At 39.4% G+C, this 22,663-nt stretch overlaps 1 protein-coding gene across 6 annotated transcripts in view; it reads right to left on the bottom strand.

Annotated features, from left to right (window-relative positions):
* Positions 1–20,471, bottom strand: part of GART (phosphoribosylglycinamide formyltransferase, phosphoribosylglycinamide synthetase, phosphoribosylaminoimidazole synthetase) — a 41,222-nt gene extending 20,751 nt beyond the window's left edge. The window contains exons 1-8 of one of the 6 annotated variants that reach the window (XM_085297762.1): positions 20,185–20,437; positions 15,244–15,306; positions 10,300–10,448; positions 5,615–5,710; positions 4,705–4,879; positions 3,903–4,014; positions 2,579–2,647; positions 383–508 (exon numbers count right to left, since the gene is read on the bottom strand). In XM_085297762.1, the coding sequence (XP_085153888.1) occupies positions 383–508; positions 2,579–2,647; positions 3,903–4,014; positions 4,705–4,879; positions 5,615–5,710; positions 10,300–10,444 (723 nt within the window). In that variant the 5' untranslated portion in view covers positions 10,445–10,448; positions 15,244–15,306; positions 20,185–20,437. The other 5 variants (XM_085297765.1, XM_085297761.1, XM_085297760.1 and 2 more) reach the window with 5 other exon arrangements.
* Between the last annotated feature and the right edge of the window lie 2,192 nt (positions 20,472–22,663).

Raw genomic sequence — 22,663 nt, 5'->3', positions numbered from 1 at the left:
ACAGCAAAGGTTCATCTTAGCTTGGTTCAGCACAAGATAAAAATGGATTTTAAACACTTAGTTCTAACAATCAGTATTTTATAATACTTAAAAACAAATAAACAAACAAAAAACCCAACGCAAGGTTGCAGGGGAAAAAAAAAGACTCCCATCTGTATAATTAATAGTAGCTAATTCAGTAGAAATTAGAAAAGCTAATTCTGTAGAAATATCCTCATTTAACAAGTTGCAGGCTTTCTAGACTGGGTTTSCTTTACATAAACCCTCCCACCCATGACAGCATACTCTTCATTCTCCCCTTCATCACAGTGAAACTGAAAATTCACACATGCTTTCAGTACTAGAGTTCTGGTGAAATATCTGCTTATCRATACATTTTTACCTGAGGTGCTGGAGAATAAGCTCCCATCCCTCCAGTATTAGGGCCTTCATCTCCATCCATTAATCGCTTGTGGTCCTGGGCTGGAGGCATAGGAGCAACTGTGACRCCATCAGTGAAACACAAGCACTACAAAACAAGGAAAATAATTAAAAGCCAAGTATATGACTCAAATTGCATAAAGTGCAAATATATTTGATTTTCAGTGTTGCAGAATGGGTACTAAAACTATAAATTCTGTTTCCCTAATAATAGAAACTACAGTATTCTAAACACTGCCCTTTTCCCTCAGAAAGCATTGCCTCAGTTTCTAAGACCTTCTTACAGAGATCACCCATTATATAATGTATAAAAATTACAATATAACATTAAGAGTTGTGCTGAGAAGGAGTACTCAAAAGCTTTTAAAAAATTGTTAAGACATCCCAAGGTGGAAGCATTCCTTCCTTCCTTTTTCCTTCCTAAAGAAATGAAGCATTACATTCCTTTCAAAATTTCCTTCTCCTTGTTCATAAAACTTCATTAACTTTCAAAATATTTTTCTATCARATAAATATTTTATCTACTAGATACTTTTATGATTAGTATCTTCATAATAACACCTCTGCCAGCATCACTGGTAAACTAGATGATGATGATCGCTGTTTGGAGTACTGCTAGGAGTACTCATAAAAACATTTAATAATTCTAATTAAAAGACAAGCAAAGATTCCGCTACAAAGCCTCAAAATGCCAAAATATTACTATATGAAAAACTACAGCCAATTGTGTCAGGTGAATTATTTCGACAGGCAAGACAAGCATTATTTTAAATTCACTATTATCAGTCACCTTAGGAAAAAATAATTAAACTACATGTTTATGTTCTTGTATTTTATCACAAGAATTCCACTAATATCCTAAGGACTAATTAAGAGAATTACACAGTTTTCATCAGAGAATCAAGATCTGGCTAATCCCTTAGCTCCTTACAAGTTCAAGCTAACCAAGAAGCAATAAGGAYGACCAATATCTGAAGTTCTAATTTCTTTATACTGGGCAGGAAATTTAAACTATGCAAAGAATGGCAAGAGTTGGAGATGGCTGCTTACTTTATAAATATCACCACCTCCAAGTGAATGTTCGTAGAATCTAGCATAAGCCAGTTTCAGCTCTGGGACTGAGAAACCTGAGATGGTACTTGGCTGGTCTAGTTTGTGCGATGCCAGTGTCAAGTTCCCTTGCCACCTTCTCAAAACCTAGGCTCTAATTCTTCTTTTCTCTTTTACATTCTGCTGATATAATTAGTTTTACTTTTTTAACTGAAGGAGCTGAATTAGCTTAAAATGGCAAAAATATTTGCTCTACATTCGTGAAGTATATTGAGGATGTCAAAACATTCAATAGCCTCTGGTTCCAGGTCCTTCATCCCCAGGTGCAATTCTACATGACAATTTTTCTGGCAGTAAAGCTGATTAAAGAGGATCTTGCCTGCACCTGTCTTCAGTTGCTTGTTCCCATGCTCCAGAGGAGTTTACTTCATGGTATAGTTCAACGTTATATCCCCTTCTGTGGCAAATCTGAGAGTTTCCATTCTGCCTTGCACCCTGCATTGCCTGCACTTGCATTTTGCCATCCAGTTACTTGTAATGATTCAGTGGAGACTGGGCTCCAAAACAGAACACAGAAAACTGCAAGTTGTTGCTGTGAGGGTTTTTTGGTTTTTTTTTTTGTTTTTTTTTTTGTGGGGGGGGGGGAGGCGCAGGGGAAGGGCCTTTAGGCTGCAGTCCCATGAACAATTAAAACAGTACAACCGAGTCAGTATCAAACAACAGTGGAGAAATAGGGAAAGGAAGGGAAGGGACATCTTATACTGTCTTTGCTGCCAGAGAAACTATAACACAGAACTGCACTCTTAATGACACTTAGAAAATTGTATAGTTTGACTATTTTTTTTTCCACGTGGTAACAAGTGATTACTGCTTGAGTTATTTTTATTTATACTTTGAATTATTTTAACAGATTGCAGGAAATTTGCTCTTTATCACAGCTGCTTTATTTACAGCTTTAATTAATACAATTTTATTTATAAACAGATAACTGTTCTTAATTTAAATAATAAAATCTTTCATATCCCTGCTGTAGGCACTTATATGGTGTTTCCTAAAAAACTTGGAATAATAGATATAATCAAAGTCTTACAATGAGAGATGCACTTACAGAAACTTCTTCTCCTTCAAGAAGTTCTTCAACAACAACAGTTTCCCCAGCCATGCCAAAAGTCTTATCCTATATTAAAAATAAAATCTCTTTAGTTCTGTGTTTCAGTTATTTTAAAACATCCAAAGTGCAACAAGAAAATACATTTTTGATAGAGCAAGAAAAAGTACAATACAGTTTTGACACTAAGGGTCTATTCTCCATTCTGGATACATCAGCAATGGTAGTCTTTGCTTATCTTTTTTGCTTTTTCTTAAATAAATGCAGATTTTAGTTCAAATATTTAAAAATTGCAGATGACACTTGTGACTTATTAAGCAATTCCTCATGCTCTACTTTCTAAAGTTTGTACTCATGATACTGAAGGTTACAGCAATTACTGTCAAGTCTCTAATCTGAACTTTATCAGAAAGTACAATTATATAGAATACATCGTAGGGGAGCAATAKTCTCACATTGCAATGCCATATTTGAACACTGACTATATATTTATGCAATACAGAACCACCACAGCACATTGACAAGATAATTCTGTGGCCCTGTAAGACAGAAAAAGGAAGGTGTTTTGTTCAAGGCTSAACAAGTGAGCCACATGTTAAGCTCTATCTTTGTCCAATAACCAGACACACACACACACAAAATACAAGTGTGGACTCTATATTCTGACCCTTGAATTACAACAAATGTGTCAGATAATCATCTTCTATGAATCAGCATAGCTCCACTCAATTGTAAGATGCTGTGCTGCTGACATCAGCTAAGGATCTGACCTATGTCTTTTCTTCCAGCTCTATGTTTCCAACCATTCAGAGAGACTTACTTCATTTTGCTTCTCTTTAAGGAAAGAAAAAACAAATTTTGATGATCCTGATATATTTGTTCATCATGCTACCTAAATATATATTTAAGTTAAAGTAAATCTACTGAAATTTAGCTACACATTTAAGTGCTGTGTGACTCAAGGCCTAAAGTTGAGGTTGCCTGTCAAGATCCATCTTAATACTAGTATTAATATTATTTTACAACAGCAAGGTCTCAAAATGATGGGAAAAAAAGAAAATCTAGATGGATATAAGTACAGGTCTTAGTTAAGAAAGTTTTTATTTAACCCTACAGGMACTGTGCCTAGAAAGAGTATTCTATCTCAAGAAATAAATATGATACAGCTTCACAGCCATCCAAATAATGGGTAAAGTATTTCACTTGTGTTAGCTAAATTCCTATTATATGTAAATAAAACAAGGATGTCTTTGAGACTCTGTCATGGTTATCAACCTATTCTGTGTGAGAACTCTATCAGTTAATGCATGACATTTCTGCTCACCTGCATGATTTCAGCAACAGCTTTGCAGGCTTCTTCCTTATTCGAAGCCACAATTACTCCTTTGCCAGCTGCCAGGCCACTAGCTTTTACAACTAGAGCAGGGAAGTTTGCACTTTGAAGAGGAAGAGAGGGATTCAATAATAAACACTCTGTATTCCAAATATATTTTGTAGGAATTGTGAATGTTAAATAGATGAAAGATAAAAATGATCATCAGTTTTCATAGCAACAGCCTTGCATTATTGAGTRACACACACACAAAATCCAGCATTCTCTTGTTTTGCTATGCCTGTAGAGGACTTCCACTTTGTGTTTCTTCCTTGTCATTAAATTTCAGTACTGTCTGAAAGGTTGCTTTGGTTTTAACAATTTACTACCACATCATTTTTGGATGAGCTGGATTGTATTCTGATAATCAGATCATCATTTGCCAAGTAAACCTCAGATGCAGAATTTGTATTCCTGGAGATAAGGCATGAACCAGACAGAATACACTATGACTATCACACCCCAAGCTGGATTTCCATGCTGGGCAATTCGGGGGRGGGAGGGGTGGGTCATGAAGTCCCATATTACCTCTAAATTGAACTTTGAATTTAATTTTCATTAAGGGCCMAAAAATATGGAGCTTAATTATCAACCTTATTGAAGTGTGATAGGGTTATGACAGATTGTTCTTTAAAACCTTTATAGACATTGTATCACTGCCAGAAGTATTGGTATATTAATAATCATTTATTTGTTTTGGATACTAGTACACTACACATTAATAAAAAGATTTCTATYATAAAGAGATTTTTACCTATTAATAAAGCTACATGCTGCTTTAGGATCAGTAAAAGATTTCCATCTTGCAGTTGGGATCTCATGACGATCCAAGAAAGCTTTAGTAAAGCTCTTACTGGACTCCAGCTGAGCTGCCTTTGCTGTTGGTCCAAAACATCTCACTCCAGCTGCTGTCAAGTCATCAACAATTCCTAATAACAACAAGAAAGAAAAGTTATTCAAATTACCAGCTGATTTATAAGAACTATGCATTGTCCAAATCCACATGTGCACCAGCTTGATGGAACGGTATGTCAGGAATGATAAGCCATCTATCCAGCTGCTATTTTACCAGATGGACCTTAAGATGCAGTCTTTACTGTAATCAGCAGTAGGTAATCCTGTARTGTTTGGGGCTAAATTGATCTGTTGCATTTGGTAAGAGGCAACAGTCTTCCCTTTTTTTATTATAGTTTTTAGCTAAAAAAGTCCACATCAGTTATTTCAGTAAGACAACAGGAGATAACAATTCTTGATCATATAAAAGGATAAAACAGAAAAAAATACGAACATATTTATAAATCCTTGTTTACTATGTCCCAAATGCTTATTTTTTCAAAGAATTAAACCTCCATAGGAAAATAAAACCCCTTGTTAAGGTTCCTAAACAGAAATACTGTGACACCTCTTTTATTAAAGCAAAGCACTTAGAAAAATATCGAACAGTTCAGGATACCATAACTGTTACATCGCTCACACAATACACTTCAGAAATTTTCATTTTCATCACAACACAATCCTGAATTCAAGGGAAACTAACACAGTGGATGGGCTTCCATTCCTATTRAAGACACTTGGATAAACTGTGATGGGCACATGACTGGGACTAAGATTTAGTTTTCTTGTTAAAATACACGGGTTATGATTTTTAGCTTGCTTTTTCTTACCAGCAGCAAGAGGAACCTCTGGACCAACCACRACCAGCCTGATCTCCTGATCTCTGCAGAACTGGGCAAGTGCAGCATGATTGCTGACTGAAACAGCTGTCAAAGATACAAAAGGTGGTAAGACTGCAGTTCATTACTGTCACTTGGCATTTATTTATCATATAATACTGAAGTCACACATTCTTGAATGACAGGTTAATGTACATCTGGAAGAGTGAGGCCTACATTACTATATAGACTTACATGTGAGGATTTTGTGTGTCTATAAAAAACAATACACCCTAAAACAAAAAAATATTACCCCTAACCATAAACCATAGTCCAACATGCATTTTAAATCCACCTTATTTTTGCAGAAGAGAACAAAAATTTCAGTTCCTCTACACCACATACATAAATTGTTCCTTTCTGGCATCTCTGGGCATATCTCATTTGCTAGCATAAGGATGGTAACAGATCCAAGTGAAAAATAACTGACAAGTAAAAAAGATAATTTTTCAGCCAATCTCCTCTGATTAGGTTCACCATGAAGCTGTACACATACTTGTACCAGCATGATGTAGGGGGCAGAAATAAGCAGCTTGGGATGGGATAGCAACTGCTTTCTTTGGTTTTTCTTTTTTATTTCCTTCTTTTTCTGCAGTGTTAGCTTAAAAGTGCCACACTAATCTATGAACTTACTGAAACAAAGGGAGACCTGAACACTTCTTACATTAGGCTGAACTTAATAAAGGAAGGTGCTGTTAATTATCTCGGATTACTGGGACAGTTATCTTTCTATACACAAGCATTTAACAGGATAATACTTGGAAGGCCAGAAAATGTGAATACAAAAGAAAAAAACTCACAAGAAGGACAATAACATCAAGTCTCTTGACGAAAATTTACGCAAAGGCAATGCAATTACACTGCTTTTATCAAGAATAAATAAAGCCAAGGTCTAGCGGGGACTGCAACGTGAACTTCACAGACTCTGCCAAAAAAGCTGTGAGTACAGCTTGGTGCAGATTGGCTGCCTCTACGGGGAGGGGACTGACACGGCAGAGTAGGAATTTGGCAACTGAAATAAAGTACAGATCCTCCTTGGGAGCTGGACTCCTTYGCTTTAAGTTTTCCTCCATTTCTGTGATGTAGTGTTAGTAATAATATTGGCAGCCACATTTAAAGTTGATTCTCTATTGCAGCTAGCTTCTGAGGAAGAGAAGGGAGAGAAAAGAGAGTCAATGTGTCAGGCAAATGATTAAAGCATTTGAGTTTGCTGTCCCAACTGCAATGATAAAGCATCTGCTATTAGACAAATTTACACAGTTTTGTCCTGGTACCCTCTTCACTTCTGCCACCCTGTACTAATAAATTCCCTGCTTCCATAAGAGTAGCGGTTATCTCTAAATAACACCAAAAAAAGCTATCTGAAACCTGTATTTTGATTACAGACTTACCCTGTTTGGCTAGAATGAGGGGACTAACAGATCTTATCGATAAGTACCTGAAGGGAGGGTGTTCGGGGATGGGGCCAGACTCTTTTCAGCAGTGCCATGAGAAAGGACAAGAGGCAACAGGCACAAACTAAACCACAGGAAGTTCTGCCTGACCGTGAGGGGGAATTTCTTCACCGTGAGAGTGAYGGAGCACTGGACCAGGTTGCCCAGAGAGATTGTGAAGTCTCCTTCCCTGGAGATAYTCAAGGCCCGCCTGGATGCAACCCTGCCTAACATGCTGTAGGTGACCCTGCTGAGCAGGCGGCTGGACTAGATGATCTCCAGAGGTCCCTTCCAATCTCAACCATTCTGTGATTCTGTGACTGAACACTAATAAAAATTACCTCCTTGATACCAATTTAACAGTTCAGTTATGCTTTTTCACCAACATAAGCAATTAAGGAAAAGTGAAGACCTTTGACTTCTGTGTGCAACTCGCACAAATTTACTTCTGGCTCACAGGAGAGAAAAAACAAAAGCATAACACACTTGGCTTTAAACTTCTGATTAMAATAAAGGTCAATATTGAAGAGGTTTGTCTTTCAGTCCCATGCGGCTGTTGTGAAAGCAGTTAAGAACAGCAGATCCTGACTGAATAGAATGGGATTTTGCTGGGCAACAAAAGAGGGGCCATCCCYGTTCCCTGCAAAATTAATCCATAGGAGAGGGAGAAGGGAAAGGAAAGACCCCTGAAAGGTGACTCTGCTTTTCATCCGAATTGTCTTCCTGTACAGCTTAACTACAAGAGGTACGGAACAGTGAATATGGCACAAGATTTACATTAGGTAGAAAAGTCCTAGTAACAAATAAAATGGAATAAGTCACATTGTTAATATATAATTGTAATTTTCCCCCCAAACACTATTTTTCTCAGTATTTGGACTGAATGGGGAGGTTCTTTGTASCAGTGCTTTATTTCTCAAAAAGACAGCTAAATATTCCTTCCAAACCAGACAGAAGGAAATTGGTCCAGGTTTTTCAGAGCTAGAGCTTGAAGTTATGAGTATTAGTTATCTGTAGAACTAAAGTGGAATGGAAAAAGATGTCAGAACGCTAACGTCCATTCACAGACATGTATATGTCCACAGGCAGGATTCAGCAAACCATTCTACACACTTGTGACAAAAAATCAGCCCTATTAATTAAGTATAAATTAAATATAAAACTATATTTAGCCACTCAMCCCAAATCTGTCTTTACTAACAGAATCCATGGCTGATTAACTATGAAACTTTTTTTTTGACAGAGATACAGGCAAGGTTTATATAATAAAAAATTATTTATAATTTTAAGTTRGCCTTTATATGTTTTGGAAATCACTTGAGAATCAGAGTTTCAACACTTGTTAAAGGAAATCTCATGAACCATAGAAGAAGATCAACTTTCAGAGCCAAGTTTTGATTACACTGAAAACCAAAAAAAATGGTAGCAATTTCACAGGTGTTGGTTCACAAGCTTTACGTGGTGTAATAGAGCTCTTTAAAACTATCTTTCCATTTTCTTCCATGAGCAAAAATCTAGACCTCAGTGCTAGCACTAAAACATCTGAGCATATATATATATATATATATATATATATATATGTATGTATATAAATTAACCTCTTCACAAAATCTAGATCCCAGTTGGCTGTGGATTTCTCTCCTACAGCGCCTGTGAGGCCATAGCCCAGAAAAAAGGATTTCAGCACATGTTATAGATTTCATGGACCTAGCTCAAGCATTATTATGCRCATGCTCAAATATTTTGCACTCTGAGGATGCAGTATTTTTTACGGCATAACAAGGCGAGAGAAAAAGCTCAGGAGTTTTTAAAAGGCACTGCTTGCAAGAAAATACTGAAATTAACATTCTGCAGGCTGTATAAACTGGCATTGACCCAATTTAACACAAGGACAAAGGGTTTGACCCTTTGGATAACAGGGAAACATCTGACTTTCCTGAGATKCTCTTCCTCCTGCTGTGTCCTCAGAGATCAAACAGAACAAACAACTCCTTATGGTGCTGTGAATATTTAAAGAACGTCTGAACAAAGATATTTAAACTGCTAGTAATTAAGCATTCAACTGGAATTAAATATATTTAAACTGCTAGTAATTAAGCATTCAAATGGAATTAAATATGATAATATATCTGCTGTACAAAAGTCTGATAGGACTCATGTTCCTGCATGAGATGGTAATAAAAAGAGATTTTACTCACATACAAATATAAATGCAGAAACAGACACATACAATTCATGTTCACATGCATGCTGTATTAATTTTAGCTCTGCACATAAACACATGTTTTAAGCTGAAACTTAAGTCAGCTGTTTAAAGTATCCTTCCAGGAACTGGTATATAAAGGACATGAGACAGGAATTTCTGAGTAATTATCTTGTGTTTCATATTCATTCGTTGTGTGCCTCCAGGCAAGCACCTTAGACAAGTATTTTTAAACACAGCATCTAATTTCAGATGCTCAATTTGAAATACTTTAAGCTTGAYTTTTCAAACTCGGTGAATACAAATACTTTCAACTACACCACTCAGAGCTTAATATATGAAGTTAGAAACTCAGAACAGGAGGTTAGCATTAAGATTATTATTAAAAACAATCCTAATGTCTAAACATCATAAATACACCAAAAAATGAACATTTTCCTAAACCGGAATATTTTAGGTGAAAAAATACTCATCACAGGTTTGAGGAATCACAGGGCTTCAACGCATGTGTGAAAATAATTCAGTAGTGGTTCCTATTCAAAGCAGTCTGCTCTGCCACTCTCCAARAGGTGCCTGCATTTACTGCAGGCACTTTTCAGCTGTTCACCAAACAGTAGCTGAACCGCAGTGCGTACCAAGCTGAACCATCACCCCTTCCTGGTTAGCTTACTGGGAGGTAGGAATCACTACAGCTGGCCCAAGCTACTCCCCAGAGGAATCTGCAACATAGACAGATGGAGTTTTGACTGCGTCCTCCACCCCCAAATCCAAAGAATTAGCCACTGCAACTGAGCTCATAAAATCAGCGGAGGTTGCGCAAGGCTTTGCTCAGACATTTTTTCTTCTTAACCTCTTCCCACTATAAGATCTATTTTACATGTCCAAGACTTTAAAGATAAAAAAAATCCCTTCACATTAACAGCAAAGATTTAAAATTAATTAATGGAATAATTTACAAGTTTAACTATAATATTTTAAAATAATATATATATATATTTTACCTGAATTTGAAATTTTTCCATTGTCAGCTGTTCCTGCATTTCCTGGAGCGACAAACACTTGTTTTATGTGTGGGGACTGGGCCAATTTCCAGGCCAGAGCATGCTCTCTCCCTCCACTGCCAATCACAAGCACTCGATCAGCCATTAGCCTGTGTAAACCCAGAACAGAAGCAAAACAGTCAGAATTAGAGGAGTGAGATTAAGATACCAAGAACTTCACAGACGGCATTTCCAACAGGCATGAACGTTACTTTGTTTCAGGCCATGATTTTCCTATAAGAGTTCTGTTGGTTAAAAAAAAATGTTGTATGTGAAAATGGATAGCACTGGCTTAGTCAGGTGTGATATAAATGTCAAACGCTGAACCTCTTCAGAACACAAATGTAACCACAGGGTAATCCTGGTTTTCCTTTTATCAGATTGGCAACTATTCCAAATCACTACAGAAGTCTGTGACGTAGGGAAAAAAAAAAAAAAAAAAAAAAAATTAGCTACTTTCACAGAGGTAGCACTGTCAAAAGAGGCTGGAGCTTCTCAGGTCATAGTGAGATGACATAGTGACATGTTCTACAGCTACATTTTGAAAGCTGGATACATTAGTGACGTAGGGAAAAAAAAAAAAAAAAAGCCTCACGAGTGACCCGAGTGTAACTTGTAACCTCTATAAGCTCCTTGAGAACCTAAGGCTGCAAAGAGGTTCTAATGAAGAACCAATTGCTCTGCATTACAGCATTAGGGAGCTAAATAGTGCGACTCAGGACTTCTTAGAAGCAATACCTGAAAAATCACTAAATACTTCATAGACTTCATAAGATACTTCATATAAACGTACTAAATACTTCAGACACTTCATAATGTTTCCTTTTCCTTCATGAAAAGCAAAGCTTAAGAGCAGGGAAATAGAGAAATGAATTTCCAGCTCTATTCTTCTTAGGAAAGAATAAGCATGAGACCAACAACAGGGAAGACCATGGGTCATAAACAGAAAGAGCTCTGCCTGGCAAGGTACTGAACCACATTCACTCTTCTCACTCCACTGAGTTTTCAAAAAACATTAGCACTCTCTTTGGCTTCTGTAGGAGGTAGATTTAATGGCCATGAATGAAGGCAGCAATTTCCTTACGACCTGATGTAAGCACTGCCTGCCACTGGATGGTCCTGGTGGTCTCTCAGGGGGCCGGCCTGCCTCCTTTTCTCAGCTGTGCAKTTTTACCCCTTCTCTTGCACTGTTGTTAGCACTTACGCTGCTGCACTAAGAGGTGTTTCTGGAGCTGGTGAAAAGGGGGGAAAAAAACGACCCCACACCTAAGTTAGTTTTTTGGTAGCAAGCCACTCTTAATGAAACAAAGAAGCCGAAACCTAAAACTAATGTCCCTTGGGACTGAACAAGATTGAAGCTGTTCAGCATCTTAGAAGGCAAATTTAATGTTTTTTAGCAGTATGAACACAAACTGGTCACAAAAATAAAACAAACACTCTCAGTTTCACCCTGTCAATGCCATTCTGCGTGTGTGCACATATCTTATGCATGTTCTACTGATGTGAATATTACAGCTTTTTCTTTGTCTAGTTTGGAAAGTTAATCTTTGCTTTTTAAGACTTACTTGTTTATTTCTGTATGTATTCTACATATATTTACTGATGTATACCATCTCAGACTTATCATCCCAAAAATGACACCACACCAACTAGCCAGGGAATAGAATAGTTCATGTAAGCTGAAAATAAAAACAAACCACCATCAAAATTCAGAAATTAGTAAATATCTAGCTTCCTAAGCTATTCAAAGAATAAGCTGAAATACTCATGTTCATCCAGCTATATATAAATTACACACACACATGATGGCACTAAACTGGTGAGAGTTTTATTCACAGAAGAAGTGAATAAGCTGATGAAGCTATTCAGTGAAGCAGAAAGTGGTCCTAAGCCCAAGTGGAGCGCGTGTGACTTTCACRAAAAAAAATAAAAGCTTTGAATCATAGCATACACAAAATAATGTTCAAAACCTATAAAAACTGCTTTAAAGCATTTTAAGGAAAGGGAATAAACCAAAACAGCTTTGTGCAGAAAGCAGAATGATTTTTCTACTTTCAGGACTTTCGCATGCCCAGTGAAGAGGTCTCGGGTCGCTGCTGTACCAAGCGTCTCACGTCCATGAGGGGGAGGAACACAGTCCAGATAAGAACCTCAGTCAAATGGAACAACCGGTCTCTGTGTTGTAACCCTAGCAAACCTAACATTTAACCCGTGGTCACTCCCCGCGTTTCTTCCGTCAAGCGGCTGGTCGTTGACCCGCGCTGACCAGTGTGCACAGCGCCTTCCAAGGCAGGCTCCCATAAACCTGCCTGCGATTTGAATGCCCRCAGGAGGATCTGCTCCCTTTCCAAAGTGCTGCTAGGCAGAACTCCTTGGATTATCTTAAACAAAAGGTAAAAAGAAAAAAAAAAAAGGAATGGTTTCTAAGGGAAAAGCGACCTCACCACGGGCATGACAGAAAGCAGATTTTCAGCTGATTGATGAGGCTGGGCATGTGCCTCAACCCCATGTCAGCTGCTACAACTTGATTCACATCATTAACCACTGGCTCCTTACACAAGAGCTGCCTCCCATGGAGAGCTGCTTCGATGGAGCCTGGAGAAACCTGTCTTTCCTGAGGACCTTGGCTGCGTAGGAAACAGCTTCTACTTGGAGGGTGCTATTCAATGCATATGGTGAGCCTAACTTCTAAATCCAAGTCCTCTGCAATAAACTTTAAACAGCAAGAGCCAGTACATGTTTTAGAAGGTATTGCAGTGACATTTGCTAACGTATCTTTAACCCCTTGTTGAAGAAATGATTTGCTCAGAGAGCAATCCTTTCAAGCAAAACATCAAGTCAAAAAACATTAATAAAAGAAAAAGATGAAATAAACATGAATACAAAGATAAAATACAGAAAACTGATCCTGATTTGTTTACTATGAATTAAATACATTGCAGCTAAAACATAATGTATTTCAGGTGGGGACGGTCAATAACTTTCTACTCAATTGTGTTTGACAAAATACACACATTGCAAATTTACACAAACATTTTGATTATAAACCGCCTAGATTCCCTGTGATTAACAAAATGTATATTGGAATAAAAAATTATTAGTTATGGTATACGTATTTGGTATGTCAAGATACGATAAACCTCCTTGATACAAAAATTCAAGAAAAAAAAGGAAGAAGGGGAGGACTACAGTAAAGGGATCTGTTAGATACAGATAACAACCTAGGACAAAAAAAATATATAAAAGAATACTAATAGATATTCATCATGTAGCAACATGTGCCTCCTACACTTAAGTTAAACCCAACAAGCATGCTTCCATTCCAGTCCGCAAACATTCATCATTAAATAATAAAAGTTAGGACTGAGTTTATCAATAATAGCTGAAATATATGCTTTACAGCTTCTTCTTACAGCTACATTGGAAATGAACGCAGACACTCAAACAGAGCAGAGAATATACTTACTCTATCTTACGTGCTGTATGCAATACTCAAGAGTTCAGATGTGCAAAGAGAAAGGAGAAAAGCAGCCTCCAGTTAAAATGAAGCACCCCTGTCCCAATATTACTGCCCCGTTGACGACACTGCGCGGCTAACCAATGAGCGGGAAACTTCAGCCATTTCAGCTAGGAAGAGAGAACAGACTCGCACACTAACAGTCTAGGAATGAGAAGCAAAAACCTCACAGAGCAGAAAACACCCACCCTGTCATTTTTAAAGATGCAAAACAAATTCTATCTCATCCCAGTTATTTTTTACTGTTAAAAAGTGTTCACTAATCAGATTGTAAACATGCTCTGTTTATTTAAACATGCAGCTATGCATAGTCCCATGCATATCAGCAGTACAGAAGAACACAGTGCATGACACTAATGTTCTATTAAGCCTACTGCTTAAAAGTAGTAGAAGGACGGACCTGAAGATCCAGTGACGTTGTTGCCAGCCAAAGTAACTCATCATGCTGGCAACTCAGTCAAAGCATCATTTCCCTTTTTCCAAAAGGGAACTCTTGTCAAGTGTGTATGTGGGGAAAAAATATAAATAAATAAATATATATAATATACTATAAATAATATATAAATATAAAAATATATAAATATAAAATAAAACTTAATTGGGAGAGGTAGAGAGAACAGGCCATGGATCATATGTTCAAATAAAAATTATTTTTTTATATAATAAAATTTGAGTAAAAGTATGTTTCATACCTTTTTTTAGCTTCAAAAACCCAATGTTATTTGTGCCTCCCACAAATGGTATCCTAGCAACTTTTGTTTAGGGATGTAGCTTGACAATAACTTCTTCCGGCAGCAAATGCAGTTTAGGAGGCCAAAACTAGTATTGGCAGCCTTTTTTTTTCCTCACTCCTGCAACACTGACATAGAAAGGTGCTATGTGGGTTCTCTGCTGCCCAGCCATTTCTTATATTAAAAGTGAAAATTCTGAAGGGTCAAGACTTCTTTTTATTTTGTCCCTAGTTCAGCAGTAAAAAATTTGTTCTCAAAAGAGTAAAAGACATTCATAAGGTAGGTGATTTCTTCTGCAAGAATTATCACACACAAAGCTTTTGGGGAATCGTACAYGAAATTCTTGTAACAAGCACAAGCCAAGAAGATTCCAAAACACAGCACGTAATTACCTTAAATAACCATTGTCTGCTATCGTAAAGAGGAGAGATGTGTTTGTTTAAAAGACATTTTAAAATAAAGTCAGGTAGCATTTCAGGTAAGGGTCTATTACTAGGTCCTTATATAAAATAGGAATAGGAAAGTAGAAAAAAGCTCATCACTCTGCATATCCGAGAGAAGGGGACATGAGGATAAGGTGAAGACAAGTTGATTTCCAAAGCCTGTCCCTGAGGTTGCCAGTAGTAATTCAGCAGGGATGAGCATCGGCCTAGAGACCTTTATCCTCCGCAAGGGTGGGGCTCACTAAGAAGCTGGGCAACTCCTCCACTAGGTCAGGGCCTGCAGAGCAGAGAAAATAAAGTGAGGAAGGCAAGGAGAAACAGTAACTGAGAGTTTTCCCCATTTCGACTCCTCCAGAAGGCATGGTGAGACTTCAAGTACAGGAAGAAGGGAGAGAAGGTTACTAATTCAGCTGCTGCCCCTTCTCAGTATCTATTAAGAGGAAAGAGACATGAGCCACAGACTCTTCCTAAAACTGATCCTCTGCACATAGACTTGCAGATTAAACTGAGCTACCTAGATTGCATTAATACAAAGATTACAAAGATAACTGTAGAAGTGTAAGAAAACATAAACTTCTGAAGCAATTTCTTCCCAAGTTTTAGTTTCATGTCATAAGTAGGTGGTGCAAGTTACCTAAATATTTATCTCAGCTGGGTGGAGCTTCATAATACACCAGYATTATCTTCTTACTTCACCCCAACTAAAGCACTAAAAAGGTGTMATTAAAATAAGATCTACGCAATTTAGCACAAGCAGCAAGGGGCATTATTGGTGGCAGGTCACTGCTTCAGATCTTTTTTTAAGTTAAGTTCCAATGCTGATGAGTTTCCGCATCCTCCTTGACTGATAGAGATGGGTGGAACGTGTTTTGTTTTTTGTGAGAGAAATAAACCAAATCTTGAAAACCTGTGTAAAAAAACTGTCACAAAASAAAGTAACTTAAAAGATATTTTTATTAGTATCTTAGTTTCAACAAAACTGCAGGGACAACGGTAACAGGTATAATTACAAYGTTGCACTGTGCAGCATCCAAAGCGCTTCAGCCCTTCAGAAAGACCTCTGCTGCCCAAGGAGGTTTACACTCTGCTGTGAAAATTTACGCGTACGTTTAATGCCACATGCRTAATTAGTCTCTGAAATCAATAGGGTCATTTTTCAGAATCAGTGATAACTAAATAACTCACAGTTAAATTAATTCAGTTTCAGGATTCTAACCACCTTCATGGAAAGAAAAACAGTATAGTTATGTACGTGAAAATGAATATAGGCTTAGAAACTTTCAATTTTCTTGCTTAAGGCTTTGTATTTAGAATCCTGGGGGTGTGGGGGGGGAGGCAAATTAAAGTTGGCATGCAGCGCAATGCCAGGCTTCAGCCSATAAGGACAGAGGATGGTGTTTCATAAGACAGCTGGACTCATTCATGTACCTGTTGCCACTGAAAGAGGATGTCCTGAACCCAGMCACGCTTTCCCAGTCCTTTCCTTGCACCGGCTCTGGTGCTCATTCAAGCATAGTCAGTTTGCTAAACTGCCAGAAAACCAACCTGACCCCAAATTTAAGTTTTCTGCTAGCTGAATTGGCTTACTGTGCAGTCAGCCAAGGCCTTGATCCACTACCTGGGAAGAGATGGGGTGACACAGCAGGGCAGGAAGAACTTAGGCAGCAACAATCTGCTGGATGCGTTCACATGTAACATATAACTTCAGCCACCTCCTAATTAAAAGTTGTGAAACCTTAACTTCTCAACACTGGGTGTCCCTAACTAGCCATAGGCATTCAGCTTTCTTTACTCAGAAGATATGGCCCGTGTCTGAGCATCTTAACTCCCACCTTTCCTAGAGCTGAGGCTATAAAATGACATAACAGTTACTTCATTTACCCCAAACACAGGGAATCCAAGCCGAATGTCACTAAGAAGGCTCAAACCCTCACCTCCCCATGCCTGGAAAAGATCTCTTAGCACTTGGTTTTAGGCTAAATGAGAAGGAACATTTTCTCTTGAAGTTAAGCAAGAGAAGAAAAAGACTTTTAGACTCTTGGGACAGAGAAAGAACACAAAATGGAGAAGGCTCTGCAACTCAGTTCCCACAAAACTCCATGTAATGTTGTCTTAGGTTCTAATCCTAGAAGACAGAACTATTTATGCATTTTTTCACAGAACAGTAATGGGATTAAATATTTTAAGAATGACTTGCAGGAGAAGCTAAAACTCAGGACTTCCTCCCAGCTGAATGCTTCAACAGCTGTGTTACTGCCATACCCCCTTCCCATCCTTTACTCAGTCGCCAAATTTATCAGCAGCCAGGTAGGAGATGCAGTTCAAAATTCTCTCAGACTGAATCCAGCTCTTCCATTTTCTGAATTAACACTCTAATCAGCAGCCTGTTTGATCTCTCTGGCGGTTGTTTCTTAAAAGTAGAGTCCATTGCATGTTACGAGATGCCCAAACATTTCAGTACATGTTAGGTGAGCTCTGAGTTGGCCTCCTCAGAGAGCCTTTGCCAACTTCTGAAACCTTGTTCAAGCTTGGACAAGAAACAGAAGATGAAACATGCAGGCTACAATTTCACCAAATGTTGTTTCACAGTTGGTTTAAACTAATCTTTGCAGGTGCAGCTTCCCATTGGTCCCACACTCTTCTCCACCTCCTGCCTCTCATTCCCTCTCCCACCCACAGGCAAAATTCGTGCAGTCATCTGGATCAGGAAGCCAGTAATACTGGAAAACACTACAATAATTATAATAAAATGAATTACAGCAATAAACAAAATTTTAAAGTTAGAGAAGTCCTCTGACCTGCCTTACAACATCAAAGATTGCACCATATCACAATGAAAGGGCTGGAAACATGCAACTAGGAGTGGAGGCAGAAGACAGGACCACTTCTATCAGCATAAGGACTTTGGCTAGGCTGTCTTTTTGAAGCTTGGGGTATTCAACAGACATAGCCTATTTTCTCCTATTGGGGGGGAATAGTCCAGTTCTTCCTCTCTCTCAGTTGCAGAACTCAATGCTCTCCACATTGACCTCCTTTGACTTCAGTTAACTCATTCGGTTTATCAACCTACCAGAAAATCAACTCAGTAAAATAAGAAAAATGAAATTATTTTCTGTCAGTTTAGCGAACTCAAGCAACTCACTGAAGGATCAAGCAAWTGCAAGCAATCCCTAGAGCCAGTAGAAAGGAAACAGCAGATGAAGGCAGTTGGAAAGTGTTGAAAGAGGTCCTTTATATAGCAGCAGGCTGTTAATCAGCAGAGCTGTCCTGTGAACACCACCCTCAGATCTCCCTTGACTGTTCAAAAAACTTTATCACAGTCAGTGGCAAACACTGCTCTACAACTTACCTTCTCCTCTAACTGCTTGTTCCCACCTCTTGCCCCACCCTGTGCATAGTCATCGAATCATATCAGAGAACTGACTGAGGGATGAGAAGGGGTAAAGAGGCATGTTTCTCTCCAAACGTTTTTTTCCAAATGGATCAGTTACCTGGGTTGGTTCACCACGACAGTTGTGCAGGCAGCTATGGTGGTGCAATGCAAGGTACAGGAATAAGTAGCCATAGTGCCTAAACTGGTACAATTGCCAAAGAAGAATCACAGAGCTGCTGCTTTAAGYTAGGGTAATATGAGACCCATGCAGAATGAAAACAATGGAACCTTGGAGAAATTTAAATTTCCTCTCATTTAAATCCCATAAAGAACTGCTTAAGGAGTTCAGATGCTTCCAGGATCAGGCAGCACTTATTTTCTTTTTTTAATTATAGCTTTGGATTTAAGAAATTTCTTTTGCCCATATCTTTTATTTAGGATTAATTCCTGGCTCTCACCTGCCAACATCGTGTGGTGTATCAGATGCTTTAGACAGCTTTACAAAACAGTAAGACTTCCTCATTATCTGGGTTTCACTGGAGCATCACTCTAAATGCCAGAATTAGAACTGAAAATACAGTAAAGCTCTCTGATACCCTGATACAACCGAGAACCTATAAGACAGGAGTCTTGCCTTCCAGAAAATCAGGATTTGAGAAAATGGACTTCTGCAGTACCAGAGGTCTGGACTGTTAGGAGAWGTAGGTAATTCTATCATAGTGGTTACACCAGGTGCCAACTTTATCCTTCAAATAGCTGAACTGTGTGTTTCTTAGGCAAAATGTTGCCACAAATTTCATTACTAAAAATAAGTAGGAGCCTCAAGTTTTATCTCCCCAGAAGTACTGAATCCTGACGATTCAATCTCTATTTAGGAAGAGCTGAAAGTATTCGAGGGGGGCTTTCACCATCAAAGMCTGTATAAAGACTACTAGACAACAACCAGAATGAACAGTGGGAGGGGAGAATATCATGTGTTAGTATTTCAATTATATACACACATACTGAAATGAAATATATACTTTAAAGTATTATTTGTGCTCATTAAGTTTCCACTGGGTAAGTTAAAAATATATATATATATAAATAGAGAGTCAATATTGGTAAGCTCCCAACTTTGCAAACAGCAAAGAAAGAATCAAAGCAGGCCAAAGTCCAAAGCAAGAAATGAATGTCTGAAGTTTAATATTTACTTTAAAGCAAATATTTCACCACTTCTTCAAAGCCCTACTGAGCAGAGGAAAATGCATAAATAAGGGCTATGTGCGTTTAAAAATACTTTAATCTAGAGTTTTTTTTTTTTTTTTTTTTTTTTGAAAGCGTTGCATTTTAAGCTCCCCAAGAGTAAATCTGAACAAGAGACATGCGGCTAGCAAAAGTCAGAGGACCGTTGGCGGGAGGTGGGAAACGGTCGGGGGGGTGGGGGAACCCCCTCCACACCACGCTTGTGGCAGTGAGCGAGCGGAGATGCAGTAGTCGAGTTCAAATAAAGACGCCAGAGCGTTTACACGACGGGGCCGCGCTCCGTCGCCCGGGCCCGCCGGCCGCGGCGAGGCGAGGCGAAGCGAAGCGAGGCCGCCATGCCCCCCACGGCGGCAGCCCCCGCCATTTTACCCGCGCCGGTAGCGCGGAGCACATGGCCCCGCCGCCGCCGCCTGCTGCTCGCCCCTCCGGTGGGGACGCCTGGCCGCGGGAGGCCAAGCAGCGCCTACGAGCCCGGGGGCGAGGCGCGCACGGCGGCCGCGGAGCACGCGCTTCCAGCGAGCGAGAGAAAAAACTTACTTTCCTGCAGGGAGATTTTAAGATGCGGGAAGGCATCCTCCCGCCGCGCCGCTCAAAACTACAGTACCCAGGAGGCCCCGCGGCATGGCGGCCGTGCCCGCGCCCGGGCGCGGCGGGGCGGCACCGCCCGGGGCCCGCGGCCTAGCCGCAACCGCCGTGCGGGTTTGCGCGTTGAAGCCCCGCGGACGGTAGAGCGATTCGCTTCAGATTCGTACAACTTACAGATCTGTGGCTTTTTGTGGCTTCAGTGCGCTGCCGCCTGGGGAATGGGCTGAGCGGGGCCTGTGAGGGGCCGCCCCCGGGCTCGCCCAGGCAGGGTGGTGGTGGTGGTGGGGAGGCACAAGGGAGGATGCAGCGGCCTTCGCTGGAAGGTGATCGCTCCAGCTTAAATATAAGAAATAAAATAAAGCCCCTCGCCATTTGTTGACTAATGGTTTTAYGGTGTAATTTAGGAAATAGAACACCAGAGTGCAAAGGTGAGAGGGCAGTAAGTTATCTGGATAGTGCCTTGCGAAGGTTAGTCTTGCTTTTGTATCTTCTCCAGTGGAGTGTTYCTACAAATTGTTTTGTATTGAATGGGAGCAACTCTTTCAGCCTGTATTATACTGAACTGCCTTGTTTTTGAARCTGGGCAACATTTAGTCAAATTTAGCATTACAATGCTGCGAAAATGCCGTTAATGAAGCCAGATTTGATCCCTATTTTTGCTCTGTTTCCCAAGAGTTACAAAGTGAAAAATCCACTGTCCCTTGAAATTGAGCTTATGAAACATAGGTTTAATATACTGTTCAAATATTCTGCACACGTTTGACTCTCTAAAAAGGAAGTCACATGAATAAAGTAACAATGATGATTGCAGCAGAATTGCTATTACAAAAGCTATGTACTACTGCGTTTTCACATTGAACGCTAAGTATATCATAAACAATCACCCTGGTCTTGATGAAATGTTTCATTTAAGTCCATTCATCTGAAAACTACGTAACACCTAGCTGAAYAAGGTCTTTAACTAGAGGTTTATCTACAGCAAAATGAGAGACCTGAAAGGAGAGCTATATCGTCAGTGACATTCCTATGGAGCTTTGGATCTTTATTTTTTTGGATAGTGACTTTTGTCACTACTGTGGCTCTGTTCATTTTCAGGGAGCCAGTGTGCAGTGTTCACTAAAATTATTTCCTGGCTATTTTATACCTTCCTTTCTTCATGATTTTCCTGTATAGGTTTAGGCCCACAGGGATTAGGTTATCAGTGTAGTTAAGTTACTTTGAATGAATTAACTTAGTTGAAAAGGATCTCTTTCTGAGGACAAGTCTATGCTGTGGATTTCTGTTGGCCCACATCAGAGGTATGTGATCCCTGCCCAGCACAGCTTTTTGGTCAGAAGTCCCTAATACAGACTAAATTATGCCAGTCAAACATGCTGTTCTGTAAGTACAGCTGGTTTTGATCGGAATGGGGAAGTTGCAATTATACTGTGCTGAAAGCCTTTGCAGCTTTGTTGTTATGGTAATATCCATACTAGCAACATTTTGGCTGTGTACTGTATCAGTACTTGTCCATGGGTAAAATAATGCCTGGTCTAGGGAAGCCCATCTAATGAGAGGAATCTAAATACCTCTAAAATTGTTCAGCTGAAACATTTTCACTCTGTAGCTCAGTGAATACCAGAAATTATGTACTGTATTCTATTAGTAACATCTAAAATACATGAATATTGGCATGGCATGATTTGCAAAAGTGCCTATTAAAATAAAGCTGCTGTCTTTCTATTATAATAAATTGACTGGGGCATAAAAGTTAGCAAATGGATCCAAAGAGCAAAACCCATTATTTTTCCAAATTTAGTGTTAAGGCCAACCATCTCCCAGCAATGCACAATGAAGAACAATACTGCTGTTAAAGGGTCTCGTAAATGAGGTTTAAAACCACATGGCATTTGAGCTTAACATTGCAAATAAAGGCCTCAGCAATGACTGAATTGTTATACCGAGGTTTTAAGGTATTTTAAATGTATTTCAGGTAAGCTTATCTCTTAGGTTATTACTTTATAGTACATTTACTTAAAGTATATATGGCGGAGGGAGGGGGAATGGTTAGCGTCCTCCAGCTATAGGATTTATTCAATGTTACAAGTCTGAGGAWGATAAAAACAGATTTGGACCCGTACATAGTTGGGAATTGCTTTGAGGACAGCACGAACAGGATCCCCAGAGTGTCTGGCRTCTGGAAAACCCATCTTAGCCTGGTATCCCCCCAAAAAAACACCTCAGACAAAGCATCGCTTTGCCAGGCAGGCCAGGGCCAGCTTGGAGACACTCACGCGGTTATTTTATCCCCGTCGGCGGGTGTTTGGGCTTTTCTAATTCTGCTACTGTTGTGGCTTCGTTTCGACCCCCCCCCCCCCCCCCGCTGGCGGCGTGGCCGCCCGTGCCGCCGGACGGCCCCCCGGAGCACATGTGCGTGTCACCGCCCGGCTGC

Source organism: Rhea americana, unplaced genomic scaffold (genome assembly GCF_003343005.1).
Source record: "Rhea americana isolate MKP2758 unplaced genomic scaffold, rheAme1 scaffold_130, whole genome shotgun sequence".
Classification (NCBI taxonomy): Eukaryota; Metazoa; Chordata; class Aves; order Rheiformes; family Rheidae; genus Rhea; species Rhea americana.
Note: the sequence above shows the minus strand (reverse complement) of the source record. Positions and strands in the feature narration are given on the sequence as shown.